Source organism: Pinus tabuliformis, chromosome Q, assembly GCF_031772625.1.
Source record: "Pinus tabuliformis cultivar Carrire ecotype Pingquan chromosome Q, CPIR1, whole genome shotgun sequence".
Lineage (NCBI taxonomy): Eukaryota > Viridiplantae > Streptophyta > Pinopsida > Pinales > Pinaceae > Pinus > Pinus tabuliformis.
In genome coordinates this window covers 964,153,240-964,177,280 of record NC_142296.1, presented here as the reverse complement: position 1 = coordinate 964,177,280, position 24,041 = coordinate 964,153,240, and the positions used below count along the sequence as shown (strand labels likewise).

General features: G+C 36.0%; 2 protein-coding genes across 2 annotated transcripts in view; both read left to right on the top strand.

Moving 5' to 3' along the window:
• LOC149222688 (oxysterol-binding protein-related protein 1C-like) overlaps nt 1-3,122 on the top strand; it is a 450,258-nt gene extending 447,136 nt beyond the window's left edge. The window contains exon 10 of the mRNA XM_089385583.1: nt 3,081-3,122. Coding sequence (XP_089241709.1) covers nt 3,081-3,107 — 27 coding nt within the window. The 3' untranslated portion in view covers nt 3,108-3,122. The remainder of the gene's footprint in view (nt 1-3,080) is intronic.
• Nucleotides 3,123-3,299: 177 nt separating this feature from the next.
• Nucleotides 3,300-15,130, top strand: LOC149222687 (RGS1-HXK1-interacting protein 1-like). Its single transcript, XM_089387652.1, is given in 3 exon segments — nt 3,300-3,410; nt 13,214-13,824; nt 15,085-15,130. Coding segments are annotated over 3 exon segments (768 nt in total).
• The last annotated feature ends 8,911 nt before the right edge of the window (nt 15,131-24,041 follow it).

Here is a 24,041-nt window from a genome sequence, read left to right as displayed (position 1 = left end):
AGGAAAAAGCGACAAGTGGAGGGAAGTTTCTAAAAAACACTCGAGTGTAACTCCTAGTGCTAAAAATAGATCCCTATTTTTTAGGGATTCTTTTTACTTTTTTTTGGGGGGGAAAGGATGCCATGCATGCATGGAGAAATTACGCAGTTCTGGAGGGAACCGGGCAACTTTCCAGCACATGCATCGGACAACAGCTGATGGAATGCTTCTGTGCAATTCCTTGGCTAAGTGGCTTTGGCTGCTTCTCATGTCCTACACAATTTCCTAGCTGAAGACAAGTTATTAGCTGGGTTTGTGTAATTTCTGAGCCGAAGCTCACTGAGACCAAGGTTGTCTGCCGGGCTGCTCTGTGCAATTCTAGAGAGAAAGGCTGAATGTCGGGCTTCTCTGCGCAATTCCTAAGAGAAAGGTAGGCTGCCCTCTAGGACTGCATAGTCTTCTAAGACAGCACAAACCAAGCCACGGGGTCATCTTGTGGTTAATCAACATAGAAAGTAAGCGAACACAAGCTGCAAAGTGAAAGATAAACTTGAATGAAACACAAGTACCTGAGCAGTGCAAGACAAGCTACTAATATTTTAAGGAGGGAGGCTCCAAAACAAAACGAAGGAAAAATTTTGGAGGGTGGTTGTAGCCGCTACAATAGAAAGTGAAATAGCACAAGAACTTATTTAAATGAAAAAATGAGAAACTACAAGCAAAGAGGACAACGCTAAGGGAAAATAGAGAGCCTGAAAAAAATGTGGAGGTGCCAAATAGAGAGTTTAAAGGAGATGTGAAGGTACAAAATAGAGAACCTGAAGGAGATGTGGAGGTACAAAATAGAGAGCTTGAAAGAGATGTGGATGTACATGAAAATGATGAGGAAATGAGATATGTCGAGGAACTTGTCAACAAGAATATCAACCTCATAAATGGAAAAGTCAATATTGATGTCGATAGTACTAGTGAGTCAATTAATGTTTTAAATTTTGAATTTTGTTGTCTTTAGATTAAATTATTTCAAAGTCAACATTTAAATATTTTAAAAATATTCAACTTGTAAATGTTAAGTTTAAATTATAAATTTATATTTATTTATGCAGGGACAACATCTAACTCGCAACGAGATCCTACCACATCTAGAAAAACATGGAAATTTAATTGTAAGTTACAAGAACATTGTCTTTGAAGATAATTTTCTAAAGAATATGCATCCAACTAAAATTAAAGAAATGGGTCCACCAATGATTGAATGAACAGTTCGATATAAAGTAAATGTGGTGATTAAAAAGTTTTTTAAGGTAAATCTATCATAGCACAAGCTTAAATGTTACATATATTTTTGAAACACAAAGCTCTAAGAAATGCAATTCAATTATTAGGCATTGGAGATTCCAATGAGGTGCAGATAAATGAGTTGGTATAAAAAAATATGACATCATCCCTTGGCACACTTGCAAAAAATCAATATCAATATGGCAAAAGTGCTCATAGAGCATTGTTCACAAATGTTGTCGAAAAAGAACTGCATCAAATTGGTTGATGTTAACAAGAACAATAATGTAAAAATTTTCAAGAAAAAGTCTATGCAAGAATACAAATTTTATGGTTGAATTAGATGACAACTATGAACTTGCATGTTGGGCTAATATTATAGGCAATCCTATCAAAATAAACTTCCAGATCATGTGAGAGATAGGATGAAAGAGTTTTGGCATTTGAATTCTTGTGTGTCACCAAATGAAAAAGACAGTGTGTGACATTGTATATCAAGTGGGGTTTATGGGACTCATGCCAAACATATAACATAGGTCAGTCAAGTGGAATTATTCCATAATTTTATGGAGAGTAATGCTGATGTGAAGATTTCCCTTAGCAAATTTGTGAAGCTTAAGCCATGGTATGCCAGGCATATCACTGTTCGTGACACTTGTTGTTATCTATGCCATGTAGAATTCCAATTATATTATAAGACATTTCTAAAATTTGACATACAATATTGGTCCAATGATCCCCTTCCTAAGTGTTCATAATTTTTTATCTAAGATATTATGTGCACGAGAAAATGACCAATTATTTTATAAGAAAGAATGTGTTGGGGGAAAAGAATGAAAAGAATGTTATCATTTGGCAATCTGTGATGCTAAGTATCCTATTGATCCCAAGATTCACGATTTTCAAATATCACTATGAAGTGGAGAAGTTGTGAATATGTTAGGTACACTCTTGTTACAAATTCAACGACAACACCAAGATATATTGGTTTACTTGAAGATGAAATTTTCATGACATCTTTTATGGAAAAGTTTGTGGAGAAAATATATAAGTATATTGAGCACTCTCATATAACACGATGACAGGGCTTACAATTCAAGCAATTACAAGATGTGTTCCCAAAGGGAACAACATTATCGGTGGATGATTTTGCTGAGAATTACACATTTTCTCCACAGAAGGACATACAAAGTGAATATTATCATTCAAACTAGGTCTCTATACTTGTGTATATTTTGAATGCACATGAAGAGCTTGGTATCAATGGTTCCGATAGTAATGAAAATAATTATGAAGTGGTTAAAGAGTACCATTTCTACATTAGTGATGATCTACAAACTATATATGTTTTGTTCAACATTTCTTTAATGTTATTTATGAAAAATTATTGAGACGACGTATCACATTTAAAGAACACTGGGTATGGTTAGATGGTTGTGTTAGTCAATTTAAAGCAACATGATCATTCTTATGGTTGTCTCATCTTCATAAGAAAACTAGCATTTGTCATACATGGAATTTCTTTGATATGGGGCATGGAAAAGGAGAGCATGATGATGCTAGGGCATGCATAAAATGTGTACTTAGGAGGCATCAATTAGATCACTCTGATTCTCGATTTGTAGATTCATCTAATATTCTTAGTTGGTGCAAACAACATTTAATCCATGTTTTGAATCAAAGTATGGATCATGTGTATATGTAAGTGTATAGATTCATGTATATAAATATATACATGTGCATGTGTGTGGGTGTGTATTTCTATCGAAAAGATATATTTATTTCAAGAAACTTGACTTACATGATTTTTTTTTGTCAAGCAGGTACTTTTGGAACTTTGCGATCGGTGATTTCGATATATTGTTGCCATATAATTGTCAAGAAATCCATGGAAAAAGAGGTTTTCACTCCATTAGAAGTGATAATATGACAAATATATCCTTAATTTAGAAACGAAAGTACTTTTTCTTTTTTCCTACATGTACTGATGATATAGAGTCCATCGATGAGTGTGTAAACCACAATAACAAATATGTCAAACCATGGATACACGAATAATTGAGAGCATTGCCCCATTTGGAAGGATGACCAATGCAGAGATGGACAATGAAGTGGTTGTCATTAACAAGGATTATGATCATATTTCTGATATGGTTAGAGAAGGTGATTTCTTTGTTGTCGTTGCACTAGAAGATAATATAGAGAAAACACATTATTATTTATTGCGATGCACAAAGTCAAAAATTACATTGATGCAAGAGTTTAGTGATCCTTAAAATTATACATATCTAGTTGGTTCAATGGTGTTAATGGGACATTTATTTGAAAAAGTAAAAAAATGTAAAGACCACATTGTTTTTCAAGACTGTCATTCAGATGTTGTATATGCCCAATATAGTCTTTTGGTTATAGCAGCTCGATTGTAGTTGAAAGAAATGAAGAGTAGAAAAATAAACAACAATGGAAATTATCGATAGAAGATCATACTATTTTTGAAAATTTTCTACTAACACATTTCATATAAATGAAACAATGAATGGTTCTTTATACATAGATGTACATGTAAATTATATTATCTAGTTCTTTTTTCCTAGATACTACCTATAGGGCTATAAATTTATAGCCTATGTATTTTGTTTTCTTGAATTTAAGGAAACAAAGACTTTTTTTTGTATCTATTTATTTATATATGTGTAATGAGTTTTGTTCATTATTTCTTTACCCTTTCATTATTTATTTGTGTGTGTGTGTTAAATAAGATATTTCTTATTCCCATTTTAAATAATAATATATTTTTATCAATTAGCTTTTGTTATAAACTTCATATGTTTATTGGTGTTCTTTCTCCAACTTACTTGAAATAATGGGTGTTTGAGATTCTCACACTAATCTAAAAGAAATTCAAAATGAGAAAATAATATATTTATAATTCATTTTTATTTATTTATTTCATAGTTGGTTAGTAACATACATGCTTACCTACTAGGGGGTCCCTTGTGTAGTGGTTCCTTGTGCTATATTCATATACGATCTAGCTAATAATAAAATATCTCTCAATTACTACCCTAATGTGATAGATCACCTTCATGAAGTCCCCTTCACCTTATTTTATATCTCCCTTATATGTCTAACCTTGTTGATGAGGGTTATAAGCCCCTTGTCAAGTCTAATATTAAACCCCAAAGATAATTCCCAATTAGAATTCAATTCATTTGGAAAATGGAACTCAATAGAACATGAGCATGTTACCTTTATTAATTTAATGAAATAAACAACTTTAATAAATCAAACACAACCATAATCCATGATTCCTATCGATGTTGAAGTTCACACAAAAATGGATACAAAATTTATCAAAATATATGTTGTAATAACCATGAAACAGTTTGATATAATTAAAATTATAAATTCCAAGTACAACTTAAAACATGAATTTAGATTAGCTTAGCATTGCAATAGTAGAATAAGAAATCTGCAAATCCATTTGTTGACATTTCTTTAAAAAACAAAAAATTAATGTACTCTCAGTAATATGGCTAGCGTCATTAAGCTCATCAATTGGGTTTATGAGTTCATCTAAGTGATGATTAATTAATGTGCATAGATCTTGTAAGGGTGATTACGATTAGAGATTGGGTTTATATCAAGTTTTTGTTTCATAACAAAAATAATAAAAACCATGTTTAACACAACATTTTTTTCTACAAATTTACATAATTTGTATAACTTAACAAATATAATGGACAAAAATTGTGGTTTTTTAAACTTTTGTAGACAAAACAACATATACATGTTTATGATATGTGTATGATTTTTAACATAAATAAAAATCAAATGCAATTTGTCTAGGAGGCAATTTTGACTACATGGAGTTTTGACAAAAGTTGAAGCTACTTAAACATGGATAAGTGTCCATTCTTAAAACATGATTACATTATTTCAAAAATCTGCAATGAATTTGGAAACCAACATGAAACCAATTCTGTGCACCTACCCATTTAATTTTGTTTTACAAGTCAAAGTTTTAACTTTATCCCATCTCTAATTATATGATTGGATGATCCATCCATCCTTAAATTAAAGTTTCAAATATACAACACAATATATGAAATATTGAATTGCTTCTGAAAGATAGTTAAATATTTCCCTAATATTTACTAATGTGGCTATATAATATGCTTATAAATATTCACAATATAATAATTTTTGTTACTCTTATAGTAACTTTCTCAAAGTTCTAAAAATAATCAATATATCATATTACACATATATCATATTAAACCGAGAGACTACTTAGATTTGCATTTTTTAAGAATTTTTTCTTAATTATTATTCTTAAAAAAATGCAACTATGGACTAGGATTTGCTTGATGTACAGAAAAATTGCCCCTTTTTTCCTTTTTAATAATTTTTTTCCAATGGCACCACTTTGATGTAGATACCAAAAAACGACTTTGCTTTCCCACTATTTTTTCTATAAGGAAAAATATCTAATGTAATAGTATCTTTTCCCATCACACCACTTTGATAAGGATACCAATAAAATCGAAGTAAAAGAGTAAAAACCAAGTGCTACCATGGTTCAAAATTGAACCCATTGTAGCCCATCAAGCGGGTTCTAGTAAAGTCCCAAAAGTGCTGAGATAAAATTACACGTCAAAAAAATTGTAAATTTTTATTTCTAGTAGTTTAAAAAAAACGAGCACTATAATAAAGTGTCATGTGGAGGGTGGCAACTTGCTAAGAAATTTGTCGGATTATGGATATCCTGGAAGTTGGAACTTTGATGGTTGGAACCATGCCATGGTGGCACACATATGCTTATGGATGGTAAAAAAAATATTCCTTCTGCTTCTGGAACACGACATTCTGGCCTCCCTTACTAACACTATATAACTCTGTTTGGATGCCTCTCCAACAATTCAAGCCACTCTCAACACACAGAGGCATTCACTGATTCATATAATTGTGCTCTCATTTATTTGGTTTCAATTTTACTTGACGAAGATGTTGAAATTCTAGTGTTACAATGGCTAGAATAGATTTTCACAATTTATAACATCTTCTATTCATGCAAAAAATTCCTCATTTATATTTTAATCAATAAGTAGCTATACATGAAAAACTTCAACCATTAATTCTTCCACAAGAGCAATAAATAGAGATCATAGTAGACAATGGATAGTATACAATAAACAAGAGACAAGAGACACTAGGAGTAGGTTTACAGTTTGGGAAAAACCCAAAATTATTTCTTTATGAGAGAGAGATTATGTCCATCAAAGTTATATCAAATTTGTTCCAACAAATCCAAAAACGGTCTTCAGTGAAATACCAATCAAAATTTTCCAATAGTAAGAGAGATAATCAACTTTTGTCCAATGAATAAGATTTTCCCAAAGAGGCTGAAATTCTGGTCTAAGGTCCCTATCACAAGAGGCTAAAAAATAGTCCTAAGATGTCCATAGAGGCTCGATCCAAATTCACTGTAAAAAACCCCCTGTCAATTTAGGTCAACAACTTGCAAAAGGAGCGAAATCATAGTCCCAAGAATAAAAGAACTTTTTATAGCTATTCAGCCTTCAAAGAGGTTAGGTTTGTGGTGGAATGAATGTGAATAATCCCAAGCCAAACTTTAGTTAATGTAAATACCAAAATAAATTCAACGCAATTGTAATAGTCATATTTTTGTCCTACGTATGTGTGGTATTACTTCTCTAATTGAAAATTGGATGTTTGATGAATTGGTTAGGTAGAAATGAGTACTAATGAGCCCATATATATAGACATCATATGTGGGCTAATTAGCCCTAATGGGCCGACATGGACATCCCTTTGGAGTCGACTTGTAGGTTTGTTTGGGTCAACTTGTAAATGAAGCAAATCAATTTCTTCTTTATGTTTTTTGCAATGAAAAATGTCGACCATAGCTACATTATTTTTCAACACTCCCTCTTAGCTAGGGATGTAGCTTTTAATTCTCTCTTAAGATCAATCTTCTTGACCAAACGCCCCACAACCTAAGGAAAATAACACAATCCAAGTTTTTATTTCTCTCAAACACAACATAATGAAAGATACATAGCATCCATCTCAAAGCATCTCCCTGACCACGAGGTATCATGGAAAAAAACCCAATGGAGGAACAAACAAAGCATCTCTTTGACCAGAAGGTCTCATGACACACAACCTATAGTTGGAATCATCAATACATCTCCTGGAAAACAATGTCTCACGACACATAGCCTACTTGAGGAATACATCTCTTGGACCACAAGGTCCCACAACACACAACCTACAGGAGGAATCATCAATACATGAAAAAAATGTCTCGTGGAACACAACCTACGAGAGGAATCATCAATACATCTCGAAGACAATAATGTCTCATGACACAAAGTCTAAGGGAGGAATCATAAATACATCTCCTAGAAAATAATGTCTCACAACACACAACCTATGGGAGGAATCATCACTACATCTCCTAGACAACAATGTCTCACGACACATAACCTATAGGAGGAATACATCTCCTGGACCACAAGGTCTCATGGCACACAACCTATAGGAGGAATACATCTTTCATACCATAAGGTCTCACAACACAAAACCTATAGGAGGAACCATGAATACATGTCCTGGACAACAATGTCTCACAACACATAACCTAATATAGGAGGAATCATCAATACATCTCCCAGACCACATGGTCTCATCACACATAACTTATAGGAGATGGTCCATAATATGATGTTATGTAATCAGTGTTCCCTCTTCAAGGGGATTCACAATCATTCCAATTTCTTCATATAAACATCAACAACCAGATCAACATCAGAAATGTAGCCATGGTGGATCTCAGTTCTTTATCAAACACAACGACATTTAATTTTTCATTTAGCTTAAGCCAGGGCTTCTCTCAGAAACAAACATTAGAAACTATCAATAAACAATAGTAGAACTTAGCAATGGATTCTCATAGAGGAAAGAGTTAATATCCATATGTTATAGCATAATTTAGCACTCACTTATACTTGATTCTCTTGTATGGCCTTGGGTAGCCTTTTCCCATGTAGACGTGATCCTATATTAAAAAAAATATATTTCAAATTCCATACGAGAAACTGCCCATTCAAAAGTGCGTACATACGCGGGTTCTATAACTGTGTACATGCATATACCTTTATAAATATGAAAAAAATATAATAATATGCCATTTTTTGGGTAGGGTTCACGAGTTTTACCAAGATCCCACCTATAGGGGCCCATAGCACAACTGAATTAACTAATTTCAGGTGGTATATATACACACCTTGGGTAGGCCTAAAAGACATAAGCGAAGGGATATCGACAATATACCCATTTTTCTCCCAGATCAAGTCTGATTTTCTTGTTCCTCTTGCACTCCCAGTTTCTATGGAAACCCTTGTTTCCTTTGCAGAGATGTTCATCATCTTTATAACATCTCATTGCATTTGTTAGAGAGGTTGTATTCGTGGCTCAAGCTGGAAGGATCTAGAGGAAGGCTTCATCGATGCTTTGGCTTGGATCAAGCTATACCTTTCTTGTACCTATTGTTGATTATCAATAAAGAATCTCATGTCTTGTTCTTGATATGTTATTGTCTCATGAATAGCAATTTCTATGTTTATATATGATGATCTAACATATCTTTTATGTATGCACATTGAATTATATATCATGTATATGCTTCTGCAAATTTACTTGCAGGTCTACTCGAATTTGGATGAAGCAGAGGGTTTGGGCCTTATGGGAACATCATCAAACGTAGGACCTTTGAGTAAGTTTCCAAGTCTAAATTTAATAATTCACATGTTTGTCATGCTTGCTTGACTGCTTCTTGTTGATTTTCTTGTTCTGCTCTGTTGAGGTTGTCAACCCTTACCTTAGGGAACTTTTCCCACCAACAGAATTAGCAATTTCACTCGGGAATACCATCAAGTATTTCCTAGAAGGGTTGTAATTCTTTGATATGTGTTTTGGTTTGTTGTTTCTTGATTTTTTATAGCCTTCTTGACTCTTAGGCATTCTGGCCATTCATCCTGATCTCTTGGATCAAGGCTATATTTTTATTTTTCCCTAGTTTTCCATTTATATGCTCCTTTTGTTGTATATAGAAGTGTACATACACATTTTATTCTAAAGAAACCTGTGTATACACTAATTTCTTCAAAAACAATTGTGTACATATGCGTTTCTAGAGTTACACAGTCGCGTATAGATTGAAAAATTGAATTTTTTCATTTCTCTCTTTTGACGGGGGTTTGACCATGTTTTCTTGTGTCTTTCTTGTTTAAATGAGGTTTGAAATCATCTTTTTATCAATTGTTGTCAATTTCTTCCATCTCTTTGGTGAAAAACTTATGTCAACCTAGGGTTTGTAGTTTTTGAAGCCTTTATACTTAAATTTGGATTTTAGACTTTCTTTGGGAAGTGTCTGATTGTTCTGTACTGTTGGGATAGTTGGTTGCTCTTGCAATTTGTTTATAACCCAATTTTCTTGATTTCTTCTTTCATATTCTTGAAGTTGGCTTGTTTTTTTCTTTTCATTAGTTGTTTGAATTTTTTTTTGCAATTCTTGTGTACATAAGAGATGTCAGTTCCCTGAAATCTTTCTGATTTCCAGAATTTCTTGTATCTTCTTGACCAAATCACTTGAGTTGTTTTTGTGTCTTATTCACATTAGTCTTTTAATTTTTGGGATCGTTAGATACACAACATAAAATGGATCAGTTATGAAGAACACACGTGAGATGTTTTTCATATTCACAAGATATATATTTATATTACATTCTAGTGACCCTTGGTCTTCATATACCAAGTGGTCTCTTAGACTCCCTTTGACTGTTCAACTTCCACACCAACCCTTAGAGGGTTAGGAATCTAACATTCTCCCCTTAATATGAAGGGGTATGTATGAGTCTAATAAGAGAGTCATAACACAAAATGTGAAAAAATGAATGGAAGCACTACGTTGAATGTGCTCTCTGCAATGTTGGCATAAGCTGGTGGTTTAAAGATGACCACCAACACTTGAACACTTAGTACAGTTCTTGGAACTCTTCCAAATCTTGCGAGAAGCTGAGGTCTTGTGCTAGAGGAAGTGCTCCTTAATGCTTTGAATAGGGATACCTTAAACTTGGAAGAAGGTCGGTCTACAACCTGCATAAAAAGGAGAACCTCAACTTGAAAAGGTAGGTCTCAACCTACGATGGTTTAAGGATGACCACCAACTCTAGAATGCTTAATGAAATTCTGAGAACTCTTCCAAAAATAGCAAGAAGTTGAAGTCTTCTGCTAGAGGAAGTGTTCCCAATTCTTTGAAGAGGGAGAATATGAACTTGAAAAGGGAGGTCTCAACCCCGCATAGATGGTTTAAGGTTGACCACCAACCAAAGGCACGCTCAGGGGCATCTCTATCTTTGGCTACACCTTTGAATCTAGTATGGCGGGTTGTGGCTCATGCTCACTTGATGTGGCTTTGAAGCTTGTATATGACCAACAATTACCCCCTTGTCAGATGAAAGGTGAGAAGATGGTGAAAACTCAACTGCAAGATTGTTCAATACTCAAGAACAAGTTCTGACATATGACTGAAATATCTTCTTGGTTATTGAAGCCCATTGCCACGAAGCTATCCATCCAAGATGAATCTTTTTTCTTGCAGGAGGCTTGTTTTTGAAGCATCTGTCTGAAGAATGAGTGGTTTTATGACAGTGCTCACATGGATGAAGATAAAAAAAGTGATCTTTCATATGGAAAACTCGGTCACAATGTTGGAATTTAACAATCTATTGTGGCTGTTATGGAAGAGGACCAGAATTTGGAACAACTGAAGATGAATTGTCATAAAGAAATCCAACACTCTGAAACTAGATGGGCTTTGAGTAATCTGGAATATGAAAGGACACATCCTTGTCATATCCAAGACTAGTTTTGTGCTTGTTATGGACAAGCTCTTCCCAAGGTCTGATGATGGGCTTGGGAAACGTATGTTGAATTTCTGCTTCTACATGTAACTCTTCTCTTGAGCTGGGTACTACATCTGAATCAATATTAATCTCATGATTATTTTCTGGAAGCTGATGGGAGTCCGTCTGAATTTTCTAAATAGAAACAGGTTCAGAATGAAAACTCTTATGTTTTAATTCTTCTCACTGAAACTGAGGTTCTAGTTCCAAAAAATTAGTTTTGTCTTGTGCATTTTGTAGGGAGATTTGAATATCTGTGAGAGTGTCTTTGATGAATTTCGTGGTACCAGACTCAATAGTGAAGAGTATGAGTGTATCTAGAACCTTTAATAACTCAGTAATTCCAGCCATTTAGTTAACACCTCACGTTCAACAAATGGGCAAAGTGTTAAGAAACCAAATGTACAGTGTTGTTGCAAATCCGCATCAGAACAATACGCCAATCAACAATAGTTTCCAACCACCAATTATTGCAGTACAAAATGATAATGATCAAAGAAATAAAATGGGAAAGTGGTGATGAATCTTCTAAGGACTATTCTTCAATAATAGACTCAAGCTACAAAAGGGATTATCAAATTGATAGTTTTAATAGGAAATACTATCTCAAAAATATGAGTGTCCTTCACCTATGAGAAACTCAACTATGAATATGATGTTAAGGGCAACTTTAACATGCCCTTCTACCAAGGTTTGCTAGGGTATTTTCTCCACTCTAATAAACTTTCCCTCTAAGTTCAGTCGACACTGCAACTCTTATGCATGTTGGAAACTCCCTTGTTTGACCTAGCTTAACGATATCATAACCATGAAGTGTTCTTGTCAAAGTTATACAACGCAAATTTTTTTTACATGAACTAATTCATACCAATATGATGCAATGAATACACAATATATAATGGATTCAAACAAGATCGATTCTAAGAATACGAGCAGGTGTCAGTGTAGTGGAAAAGAATAGTAATAGATAGTATGGAAACTACGTAGAGGATCTTCAGTGACATGTCCAAAAAAGTACAAAACCATTCAAGATTCTAGATCATACGCTGCTCACTAAAAAACGACCACTAGAGATGACCACGCTGCTCCAAATCTCATATGTGTAGTGGAGAAATATATGAAGCATCTTGAACCATTTGACATGAAGCTGGTAGAGTACACAAGCTATGCCAACACACATCAACAATACATGATCATTACATGTTGCATTGGGAACTTGGTTTCAACAACTACAACAAAGTAGTTGCAGTCTCAATTCCTGCATCTGTGTTTTAATATTGTTGTTTGGTTGTGGAAGAATTGTTGAATTTTGTGTATCACTAGGGTAGAATGGCAAATAAATCCATTGGACCCCTGGAAATTAGGGATACCCATTTGATTATCGTAAGAATTTCATCTTCAAACCAAAATGAACATGGATGCTAATCTTTTTCCTCCCTGTAATTTTGTGGCGGGATTGAATTTCGGGCAACAACAGGTCTTAAACGGTACAATTTTCAGCAACCCAGAAAGCGAACTTACCTGCAATATCTCTGGTTCTTGAAAGAGGCCGAGCGAAGAAGAAATATTATTAATGCAATGACAGAAAAATTTTCATTTGCATTTTGGGCACTTGTGGAAGTGGAAGTTTGATTCAATGAATGTTCGATTTGCTTTCACTTCGTGAACCACTTGGAAAGAACACAGTCTTGTTGGATGACCAATAGCCGCTTCAATGCAGTGATTTTAAATAGGTTGTTCATGAACAAAACCAACAATCCACTGCTATCTCTTTCTCGCCTAGTTTGTTACATGCAGGATGAAAATTTTGAAAAACTCATAAAACTAGCCTATCACCACACATGTTCTATATGCTGCTCCTCCATTTGCAGTTGTAACAAAAAGAAAGAGTGTGGAGGTTCCATCCATAATTACTGAAGGAAAAAAAATGAGGGAATGAGATACAAAAGTTTGAGGTGGTGAAGCCTTGGCATGTCTATACAGGGAAGCGAGCCCAGGAACTGAAGCGAGCAGTGGTGGAATCCATTGACTTTGCACTTCGATCGACAAGGGACCAATTTGGGGAATTGCATGCGATTTCTACTGTTCATTACAGAACAATGATGGAATATTTACCAAAGCTAAGAAGCCAATATAGTATTTACGAATATTCTTTCTTTGGAAAACTCAAAGAGGGTGCACTTATTGCTTGTGAATACCCATTATCAACATGTATTGTTGCTATTGGCATTGGTATTCTTCTTATAATAAGTCCAAGAATATTTTTATTTCTCCATACCATTGATCAATTCCAAAGTGAAGAGTCTTTTCTTGCAAATGCAGAGAACAAGGTGAAGGACTTTAGACAATCAATTGATCTATTGAAGAACTAAAGCATAAAGTTGTAGGAGAGGGAAACACTCGCTGAAGAAGAGATGAAACGGGGTCAAATGAAGCTTAAGAATGCAGGAAATCAGATTCAGAGTCTTGTGTGTTATGTGTACAAAATAGAATCTCAAGCAATAGGTATGATGGATAGTCTGAGAGAAATTCTTAGAAGGAAGGCATTAAAGCTTCATGCAGATGTTGCGTCAATGTGTAATGTTCCTAAAGAAGAATTTGAGTGATATTCCAAATAAATAAACAGTGCAGTGGTACAAAATTAAAAACATACATGAAATACCCATGAAACGCTATAAAAATGGAATTGTTGAGCCATATGTTATGAAATATGGGAGCACTAGTACAATATATAAATGAAGTGGTGCACCTGGGCTTGTCTCAAGGACAAGCTGGATCAAACCCAAGTGATGGAATAGATGAAATGATGGATGTTCAGTTGTTGCACTACTTTACATCGCGGTGTCCTAGTAAACTGTTGATATGTTGACTTCGGCCAGCTGGAATGTTCCCAAAAACCACCTAGAAAATTCTTCCCTTTCAGCCTTAGAGTCCTTGGACAAAACCCAGAAAAACCCAGAAGGGAATTTCTCTAATTTTGACTTTGGATTTTCGTCCTCCTTGGAGCCCATCTTCGACTACCACTACCAAATTCGATTTGTAGGAAATAGCCTGCAAATCCACCTGGAAACATTCACCTTTGATAGTCAATTCCTTGCTCCCCGAATGATCCTTGGTCTGAATGACTGCTCTCCTAGGCCCCATGAAATTGATGCTAGAGGCCACTACGCAGTCCCTTTGCCTAGAAATGCATACTAATGTAACTACTGACTGGCTGGTTGCAAAACTCTAAGAAAATGTCCTCAGCCCTCTATCTTTAATGCTCCCAAAACCCCCAACAAGGTAGAGACCACCTGCCTGTCTCAATCCTCTTCTGCATATTTCTAGCTGCCTAGAAAACATGTAGTCTCCTCCTCTACGTGGATGGGTGAACTGTAAATCGATGTTGGGAATCCTACAATCTCTATGGAACTGCCTCCCTAGGGAGGGCATGGATAGTCCCCCGAAGTAGAGGTTGAATCCTCCCCGCAGAAGACTCGTGGCTAAACAACCTGTAGACTCTCTAAGCAGCAAAGCGTACATGGTAAGTTTGTTTTTCAAAATGATCATAATAGTGCAAAAGGAGAGCTCCTTCTTCTTTTATCACTTTGGGCCCCCTTAGCCTCTTGTGGGCCCCTCCTTCCAATAGTTCTAATTCCCTCCAACGCATTCCTTGGACAAGTTCGAATTATGCATGTGGGTGGTCCCCGCATTCCACTAGCTGCCAGAAATAAAGTCGAATTGCCTATAGTTTCTAAGTTTTGCATGTGGGGTCCTCCTCCTAAGCCAAAAATGATGCAAAAATTGTGTCGCTGCACCCTGTGACTAATTTATTTGAGAAGGGACATGACACAAGGGCCTATGAGGCTAAACAACAAAGGAGTGCTCCGATACCATGTTAGAGACAGAACATAAAATGGATCGGATATGAAGAATAAGCATGAGATGTTTTTCATATTTGCAAGATATATATTTATATTACATTCTTGTGACCCTTGGTCTTCATATACCAAGTGATCTATTGGACTCCTTTGATTTTTCACTTCCATACCAACCCTTAGAGGATTAGGTGTCCAACAAGGATTATTAATGGCTAGTGAGATTTGAGTCTTTCTTGTTGTTGGTCTTGAATTTGATACTTGCTTTTGCTTTCTGAAACTTGTAGTCTTTAAATATTTTGAAGAGAAAGAAAAACATTTGTTTTAGGTTTTTTTCTTTGATTTTTTTACTTTTGGGTCTTTTACAAATGTGTGAATTCTTGCTTTAGGGCTAAGAGTCTTTTTACATCAGAAGTGTTTCTTTCTTGGTACTTTCTTCTTATTGCTTGGTTAATTGGCTTTTTCTTTTGAGTTCACATTTTCTTGTTTGTGAGATTTACTTGAATCTTGCATTTACATTTTAGTGTGCATTAGGGTAGGTTGCATTGTAGACATCATTTAGTTTTTCATTAGGTGTTGAATGTGTGAGTGCTTAAAAGAAAAGAACAAGAATTTTGGTTTCTTAGTTTTCTCGTAGAACCCGTGTAGAAATTGCTTTCATTGAAGAAAAATAAGTGTTGCATTTGCATGTAACCTAGGTTTTCTATTGATTTATTTTTCATCATAACATCATTAGTTTCACTTCCACTACCCTTTTTCCTAAATAAAAACCACTTAAAATAAATGCATAGCTAAAATGAACTAGACTTTTTATTTTTTTCATAGAAACATCAACTAGTCTAGGACATTAGGGCCTTGGAATAGGTGTGTGGAGAGTAAACTCTCTAAGGCCACTTGAACTGAAAGTATAGAATTTTACTAAAGAGTGGAAATATAGTCTCATTAAACTGTCCGGAAAATCTCTTCTAACACATGAGTTAAGCATGAGGACGTGTGAAGATAAGGAAAGAAAGATACCCCCTCTCCTACTTTTTGGATCATTTTCCCACAACTGTTCCACCCGACTTCTAATCACCAACTAGTGACCCTAGTTTCCTTTCCTAGGGACCACACAGATCACTGTGGGGGGGGAATTCCCATGGTACCTGAGGAAGACGTTGCATGACTTCATAGTACTTCTTGAGGGTGCCTTTGCGAAGCTTGGGTACTTGCACTGGCAAAGGATATTGTTTGGAGGTCAGCGTATTTGTTTATGATATCTTCACTAGTAGGCTTGGGCCCTCATCATCCTAAAATAACTTCGGGAGATCCTTATCTTCAATTTCTTGTATTTTGATGTCTGGTCCTAATCACCTAGAGCGAAAATACTTGAAAGTTGTTTGCTTGGTTGTATCTTTAGTATCCTTTTAGTGAGTTCTCTGTGCTCCTAGCTTGCCATAGGTGTTTTGAGTCTTTAAATTATCTTAATATATAAAAGTGGCTGACCGATCAATTCATCGGTCTAGAAGGCTTCATGGGATTTCACCTATGAGTGTTTTGCTTTCACCTAGAAGGTGTAGGAGTAATTCTGATGGTTCTTTTGAACCGGTGTTAGCGAACGCAAAGGAGACAGATCCTTCACCAAGGGCTCTCATTTCATAGGGTGAACCTAGTTTAGTCCATAATCAATATGGTAACACTTTGGTGCTTGATAGAGTATTCTTCTAGCTGGAAGACGAAGTAGAAATCAAAGACGTTTCAGAGCCTCCCGAGACTCATACGCAACCTCTTCCTTCTCATATTCCTTCTGTTGTTTCATACATGGGTAATCTAACTCATAGGTCGGCTAACACGATTCACTCTCATTCTTTCTTCTCAATGGCTAATCTTAGTGGCTCTGCCGATACTACTGGTGTACATACTCCTTCCTCAGTTGTAGGAGGAGGATATATTCCTATATCTACTATTGCACCTAGTATGGTAGTTGTTGGCTCTACCTCCATCCCGATTCTGAGTGGGGGCACCCAACCTTCAACTCCTTTCATGGGATCTTATCCTTTCAGGATTCCATCTAGTGGGATTCCCTTTGTATCTTCTACTTTACCCTTTGCTGCTTCTACATCTATGACTTTGATGGCTACTAGTTCAATGCCTTTTCAATTTGGAAGTGGACATGTTCCTCCTTCCAATCCATCGTTGAACTTAGGATCAATGCCTTTCCCTGGTCATGCTCAAAACATTAATCCTTTTCAAGGAAAGCAAGGCTTGGTAAATCCTTCTATGAGTGGTTTTGGGGCAGGGAATTTTTCCCATTTATTTTTTCAACGGGGGAGTATGCCCTTCCCTACTACTCATACTTCACAAGTTTTTCCTCCTTTAGCTAGTGCATGGAATCCTTATTAGGGTCTTTCCCCTTCATATAATGTTCCGCTAGGAGGAATTATTCCTATGGAAATCAACCTTGCAGGAGGGAGTGTATACCCCTATACTACAAGGCTTTCCTTATGGTTCAGGTATTTCTACGAGTAATATGTGGCAACCTGATGCCACTCCAAATCCAAGATACTCTTTTTCGAACTTTGGAAATTCCACTTGGAATTCTCCCGTTCCTTCCCGCATACCATTGATGGAAACACTTGATTTTCCATATCTTTCGAAATTAACAAATGATCTGATCCATTACAACCAGGCTTAGCCTCCGGTCCTTACTAAAATTATGTCTGATATTCCTAAATTTGAAGGGAATTCTGGTGAGGATCCGGCCGACCATATAACCACTTTCCATTTCTCGTGCTCCTCTAACTCCCTGATTGATGATTCATTAGGTTGAGATTATTCCAATGCACTTTAACTAGAAATGCGGATAAATGGCACATCGAGTTAATGGGGGGTACATTTTCTACGTTTGGTGATTTAGCCACAATGTTTCTAAACCGTTTTCAGTTTCCTATCTGTTATGATGTCAGAATTGAGCTTTTGGATAATTTTGAGCAGGACAAGGCTACACATATTTCTGACCACATCCAAAAGTGGCGCATAAGGAAGAGAATTATCGAGGCCTATATCCATGATGAATTCCTTCTGGAATGTTTGTTGAAACCATTGCAACCAGATATTTCTAAGGATGTGTCACTTTCCAGGGTGTTCACTGAAGAACATGTTATCTTCAAAGTCCAAAAATTAGATCTCATCTACTACCAGTTGTGGGTTCTTTATAATATTTTGCATGCTTCTCCAAGGTCGAAAATCGACCTCGCAAAACCGAAAGTGGGTCCCCATGCCGATGGTGTTATAAGGTTGATTGATAGCAATGTGACTAGTTTGTTGAATCAATTACAACAATTGTCTCTACAATATGATTCTGCACCACAAACTACGACGACTATGTCTATTCCTTCTCAACCTTTAGCATTTAACATTGTCCCATCTTCAAATCCAAAAAGACATAAACCATCCGATGGGAAGAAAAAGGGACGTGGGAAGAAAAACGATAAGGGAGGGAAGGGAAATGGCAATAAACCCAGAGATGACACTGGTGAGGGAAAAAATGAATATAAGAAGAAGGCTAAGTTCCCATGTAAGTTATGCAATTGGGATCACCTTATCCATATTTTCCCCAAGATTCAGGATGCTCAACGCTTATTAGCTCAACAAGGTTCTTCTAGTTCCAAGGTTATGCTTACAAACCCTTTTCCTCAAGGGAAACAACTATCTGCTGGAGTGAATGCTAGTACTGGAACCCCTGTAGGGGGAAACCAGGATGGGGAATCTACATCAAATGTATATATGGTTAAGTCTCACGTTGAAATTTCAATGAGAGCTCATGATTATGGAGAGGTTGAACCTTCGAAAGCTAAAATTGTGTCGGATACCTCCGAACCTCTACATATTGAGAGGCCCATCATAGATCCTATACCTAGGATGCCAAAAGGCTCCTCAAAACGTTAGACCTATAATCCCAATGTGAGGGCTACTCAAAACTACTCTGTTGTTGAAGATTTAGCTGAGAGCCCCTTTTGCATGTCGGTGTTAGAGGTACTCCATTCGCTTCCTACATAGATGAGTGCTTTTCTCACTGCGACCGAAAAAGTAGACCCTAATAATTCTATGGTAGTCACATTTGATATGTCAAATGTTAAGACTAGACTCCCTTATCACATGGCTTTCTAGATTAAATCTATATATCGGAAGAAGACTATCTTTTGAACTATACTTTATGAAGGGGATTCCACATGCATCATATCTGTCATGTTGGAAGGCTATTGGGTCACCTGAGGTTGTTCCCTCTCCTACTCTCTTAACTACATTCGATGGTCATTCTCATAGGCCTCATGGAATTCTACCTTCCTTTCCTATTTGTGTAGGGGGCAAGGTTACTAATGTGGAAGTAGATATAGTAGATGCTAATCCTGATTACAATTTTTTATTGGGTCGCAACTGGGTTTATGCAATGGATGCCATTTCCTCATATTTATTTCACATCCTATGCTTCCCTCATGAAGGGATAATTGTCACGCTTGATCAATTAGATTATTTTCCTAACAATCCCAATGCATCTATTGAATCCACTGTTCCCTTGGTAAAGAATACCAAACAACCTATTGAGAATATAGGATTTGGAATGTATTGTTCATTGATGGGAAATTTTGATCTTCCATCTCCTTTTTTTCATGTCAATTCCATTTCATATTCCGGGATTGTTCCTCGACATGCTTCTTTTAGAACTCATTATTTTTCTGATCCTTGGCCCTTGCCCACTCCTTCTGCCACATCAGAAGAGAGGCAAGTATGTGGAATGGCTTGTCCAATATCTACAATGGAAATTATGTATACATCTATTGTGATTTCTGTAGATTCTGATCCCATCCCTCTCCCATCAAAGGATGAATATGTGGATGTGGCTTCGGTCTGGACAATGGATTCTACTTCAGCTATGGATTTCCTTGATATTGTTTTACCATCTGATGAGGCAATCCTAGAAGCAATGATTGGTGTAGAAATAATGTGGGATGACTTGCATCATCAGTCCTATTTTCTCCCTAAATTGTGTGAGGTTGAATCAAACTTGTCTAGTCCTTTTTCTAGTGGAAATGTTCATAACCCTTTTGGCTCCATCACATATTTATGCTAAAGGTAACATGTCTAGTATTTCAGAAACAATTCCAGTGAACATTTACATGAACCCCCATGTTATTGTGAATATCTTCATTGGAGCTTAGTGTTCCCGTGAAGAAATCAAAATCTATACCAATCTCTTTAAAGAGTTTTAAGATGTATGCACTTGGTCTTATGAAGAAATTCCTGGAATCGATCCTTCAATAGTTCAGCATGAGATCAAGACCTATGAAAATGCAAAGACTGTATGAAAAAAGCTTCAACCAGTTAGTATTGGGAAATTTGTGGCTATTAAGGTTGAGGTAGAGAAGCTGCTTTGGGCAGGTTTCATCTACGTTGTTCCTCTGACTGAATAGGTTTCAAATCTGATCTCTGTTGATAAAAAGAAAGGAACAATCCGCATGTGCGTTGATTTTAGGGATTTGAATAATGCTTGTCCTAAAGATAATTTCCCCACTCCATTTATCAATAAGATCCTCGATGAGTGTGTTGGAAAATATTTTCCTTCATGGATGGATTCTCTCGATATAATCAAATAACAATTCATCTTGAGGATCAACATAAGACAACATTTATTTTCCCATGGGGTACGTTTGCATATAGGAAAATGCCTTTTGGCCTAGAAAATGTTGGGTCTAGCTTTCAGCAGGCCATGTCCAATGCTTTCCATGGCATCAAGCATATGATTGAAGCATAATTGGATGATATAGCTGCTTGCTCTCATAAGAGAATGGAACATCTGAAGCACCTTTGTTTAGTATTTGAAAGATGTCATTACTACAAATTTCGGTTGAACCCAAATAAGTGTTTTATTGTGGTTACATCTAGTCGATTATTGGGATTCATCATGTCTAATGAAGGGCTTCGTGTAGACCCCTTCAAGGTTAAGGCAATACTTCAGTTGCCTCTCCTGTCGAGTATTCGTCAACTTCAGAGTCTCCAAGGAAAAGCCATTTTTTTAAGGAGATTTATTGTAAATTATGTTGAGATCACAAAAGGGTTTATGAATTTACACAAGAAAGGAGTCCCATTTATTTGGGATGACTTTGCTCAACGCTCCTTCGATGATTTGAAAAATGAAATAACCTATTATTCTCTTTTGATTACACCTGATTATAGCAGAGCTTTCCTCTTGTATCTTGCAGCAACAGGATTAACCATTGGTATGGTTCTTGTTCAGGAAGAAAATTCCCTTAAGGATTATGTGATTTATTATCTAATCCATGGCTTAGTTGATCCTGAACTTAGGTATTTTCATGTAGAGAAGTTGGCTTTGGCAGTTGTTCATGTTGTCCAATGGTTCTGTCATTACATTTTACTTAGAAAAACCTTTATATTGGCTCACGTCAATCCATTTCAATTTGTTCTCAGTAGACGAGTGATTAGGGGGAAATATAATAAATGGATTTGTCATTTTGCAAGAGTTTGATCTCAATTTTATCATAGGTTTTAACCCTATATAGAAACTACTACAAACGAATCCTTAAAAACAAAAAATACACAATGGCGAGAAACACAAAACAAATACATGGATATTTTCCCCTGGATCCCAAAACTAGGACTACTAGATTGATTTTTCATTATATTCCTTTCAATGTTACAATACATATATATACATGTCGAAGAATTCATAAACCCTAATCCATTAACCCTGGATTCTAACATAAATGTAGTTCCCTTGACCGGATCTACAAAATGCCATGGGCAAAAAACTAGTATGCCCAAAACCATAGGTAGGTCCACCCACCTAATATAGGGTCCAAAAAAAAATTCTCGGGCCGTTGCCCCAGACCTCGTACAGGGGGCGCCCTCCCCACTATGACCCCCCTATTGTGCTCAACACAATGAACAAGGGGGTTGTCGGCCCCCCGTGCGTGAAACTAGATGTGCAAAGAATATAACACACACCCAACATTTATGTCAGGTAAGTCAAATAAATCCTTGGTATTTGCAGAATTGATCTCAGAATTTAGTTGTGAAGGAGATGTTTTTTATGAAGAATCATTTCCTAATGAGCATATTTTTCTCATCTTCACAAAATCCTTGGTACTGATATATCATTATATATCTCCAGAATTCAAAGTTCCCTTAGTCTTCTAAGGATGAACATCGGAAGTTATGTCACCTGGCTAAAAATTATCTTATCATTGGTGATACTTTATATTGTTGAGGGGTTCACTCAATCCTTAGACATTGTTTAACCTTAGAGGAAGCTGAGCCAGTTTTGAATGACTTCCACAATGGAGCTTGTGGGGGTCATCTATTTGGGCTTGCCACAACAGAAAAAACACTACGTGCAGTCTATTTCTGGCCCTCGATTTTAAAATATTGTATTGAAGCGGTTAATAAATGCCACCCTTTTCAAGTTTATACTCATAAAATGAGTGCACATCCAGTTCCATTTTTTCCTGTTATCACTGTCGGTCCATTTACCAAGTGGGGTATTGATTTTACTACTTATAACCTAGCTTTGGCTAAGGGCCACAAATATATCATCGTAGTAGTAGACTACTTCACCAAGTGGTTCAAAGATATGCCTACTTTCAATAACAATGATGAGACAACAACTCTTTTCCTGTTCAACCAAATCATTTCATGCTTCGGTATTCCTAAGGAGATTTTCATTGATCATGGTAGTCACTTATAAAATAAGATGATGTCTAAGTTGGCTTTGAAGTTGGGACTTCGGCAGGAGCATTTGTCTTCTTATTATCCTCAAGAAAATGGACAAGTAGAAGTCGTCAAGAAATCCCTTAAGACCATCCTGCAAAGGACAATCAATCAAGTTATGTCCTGGCATATCATGTTATATCCTGCACTTTGGGCATACTGGATGTTTGTTAAGATCGCTATAGGTTTTACTCCTTTTCAATTGGTTTATGGGTTGGAATCATTTTTCTTATAAAATGTCAAATTCCATCTCTTAAATTAGCATTACAGCTTCTTTCGGACACTTCAGGTCTTGAATAACGTCTCATTCATTTGGAACATCTGGATGAGAAATGTCGGGATGCATCCACAATGAACGAAGCTCATAAGAGAAGAGTAAAACCCTAGTACTACAAGACTGTATGACCTAGGGTTTTCTCTAAAGGTGACCTTGTTTTGGTTTATGGCCAAGACAAAGATACGTTGGGGGTAGGAAAGTTTAAACCTATGTGGTATGGTCCTTATATTGTTAACAAGGTCTTAAAGAAAGTTTCATATGATTTGGTCGACTTTGAGGGAAATGTGTTGTCGGAGCCCAAAAATGGGCTCTATCTTAAGAAGTATTATGCCTAGGCTCTTGCCTAACATTCTCTTTGTTTTGTAAATATTGTACATAATCTTTTATTTTTGTCTATGGGTCTCGTGGTGATGATGATATTTTTTATATTCTTTGGCAAGTTTCGATGGGTGATTTGGTGTATTTAGAATTCGTTGATGGTGCTAGTAGACACAGACAGTTTTTAGCTTCCGCCACTTGGGTAATAATTATCCATATGGTCAATTTTTAGTGTCAAGAGGCATATGTATTGGTCATGCTTCTAATAATATGTCTGAATACAATGTCGTTATTAATTTACTATTTGAAGAAGTATCTCATGGTATTGAATTATTAGTGGTTTATTTCGATTCACAACTGGTTGTGTCTCAATTAAATAAAATTTGAATTTAGGCTTTTGTGATCCATATTATGAAATGTAAGAAAAATTTCAGTAGAAATCACATTTATCACATAAGGGATCCTTTATTACATCACCAATTTCTGAGAGTGAGATTATTACAAAGGTCACTTAATTTTATTACTTTTATTCATATTCCATGATCAGATAATGCATTTGTTTATTTTATAGCTAAC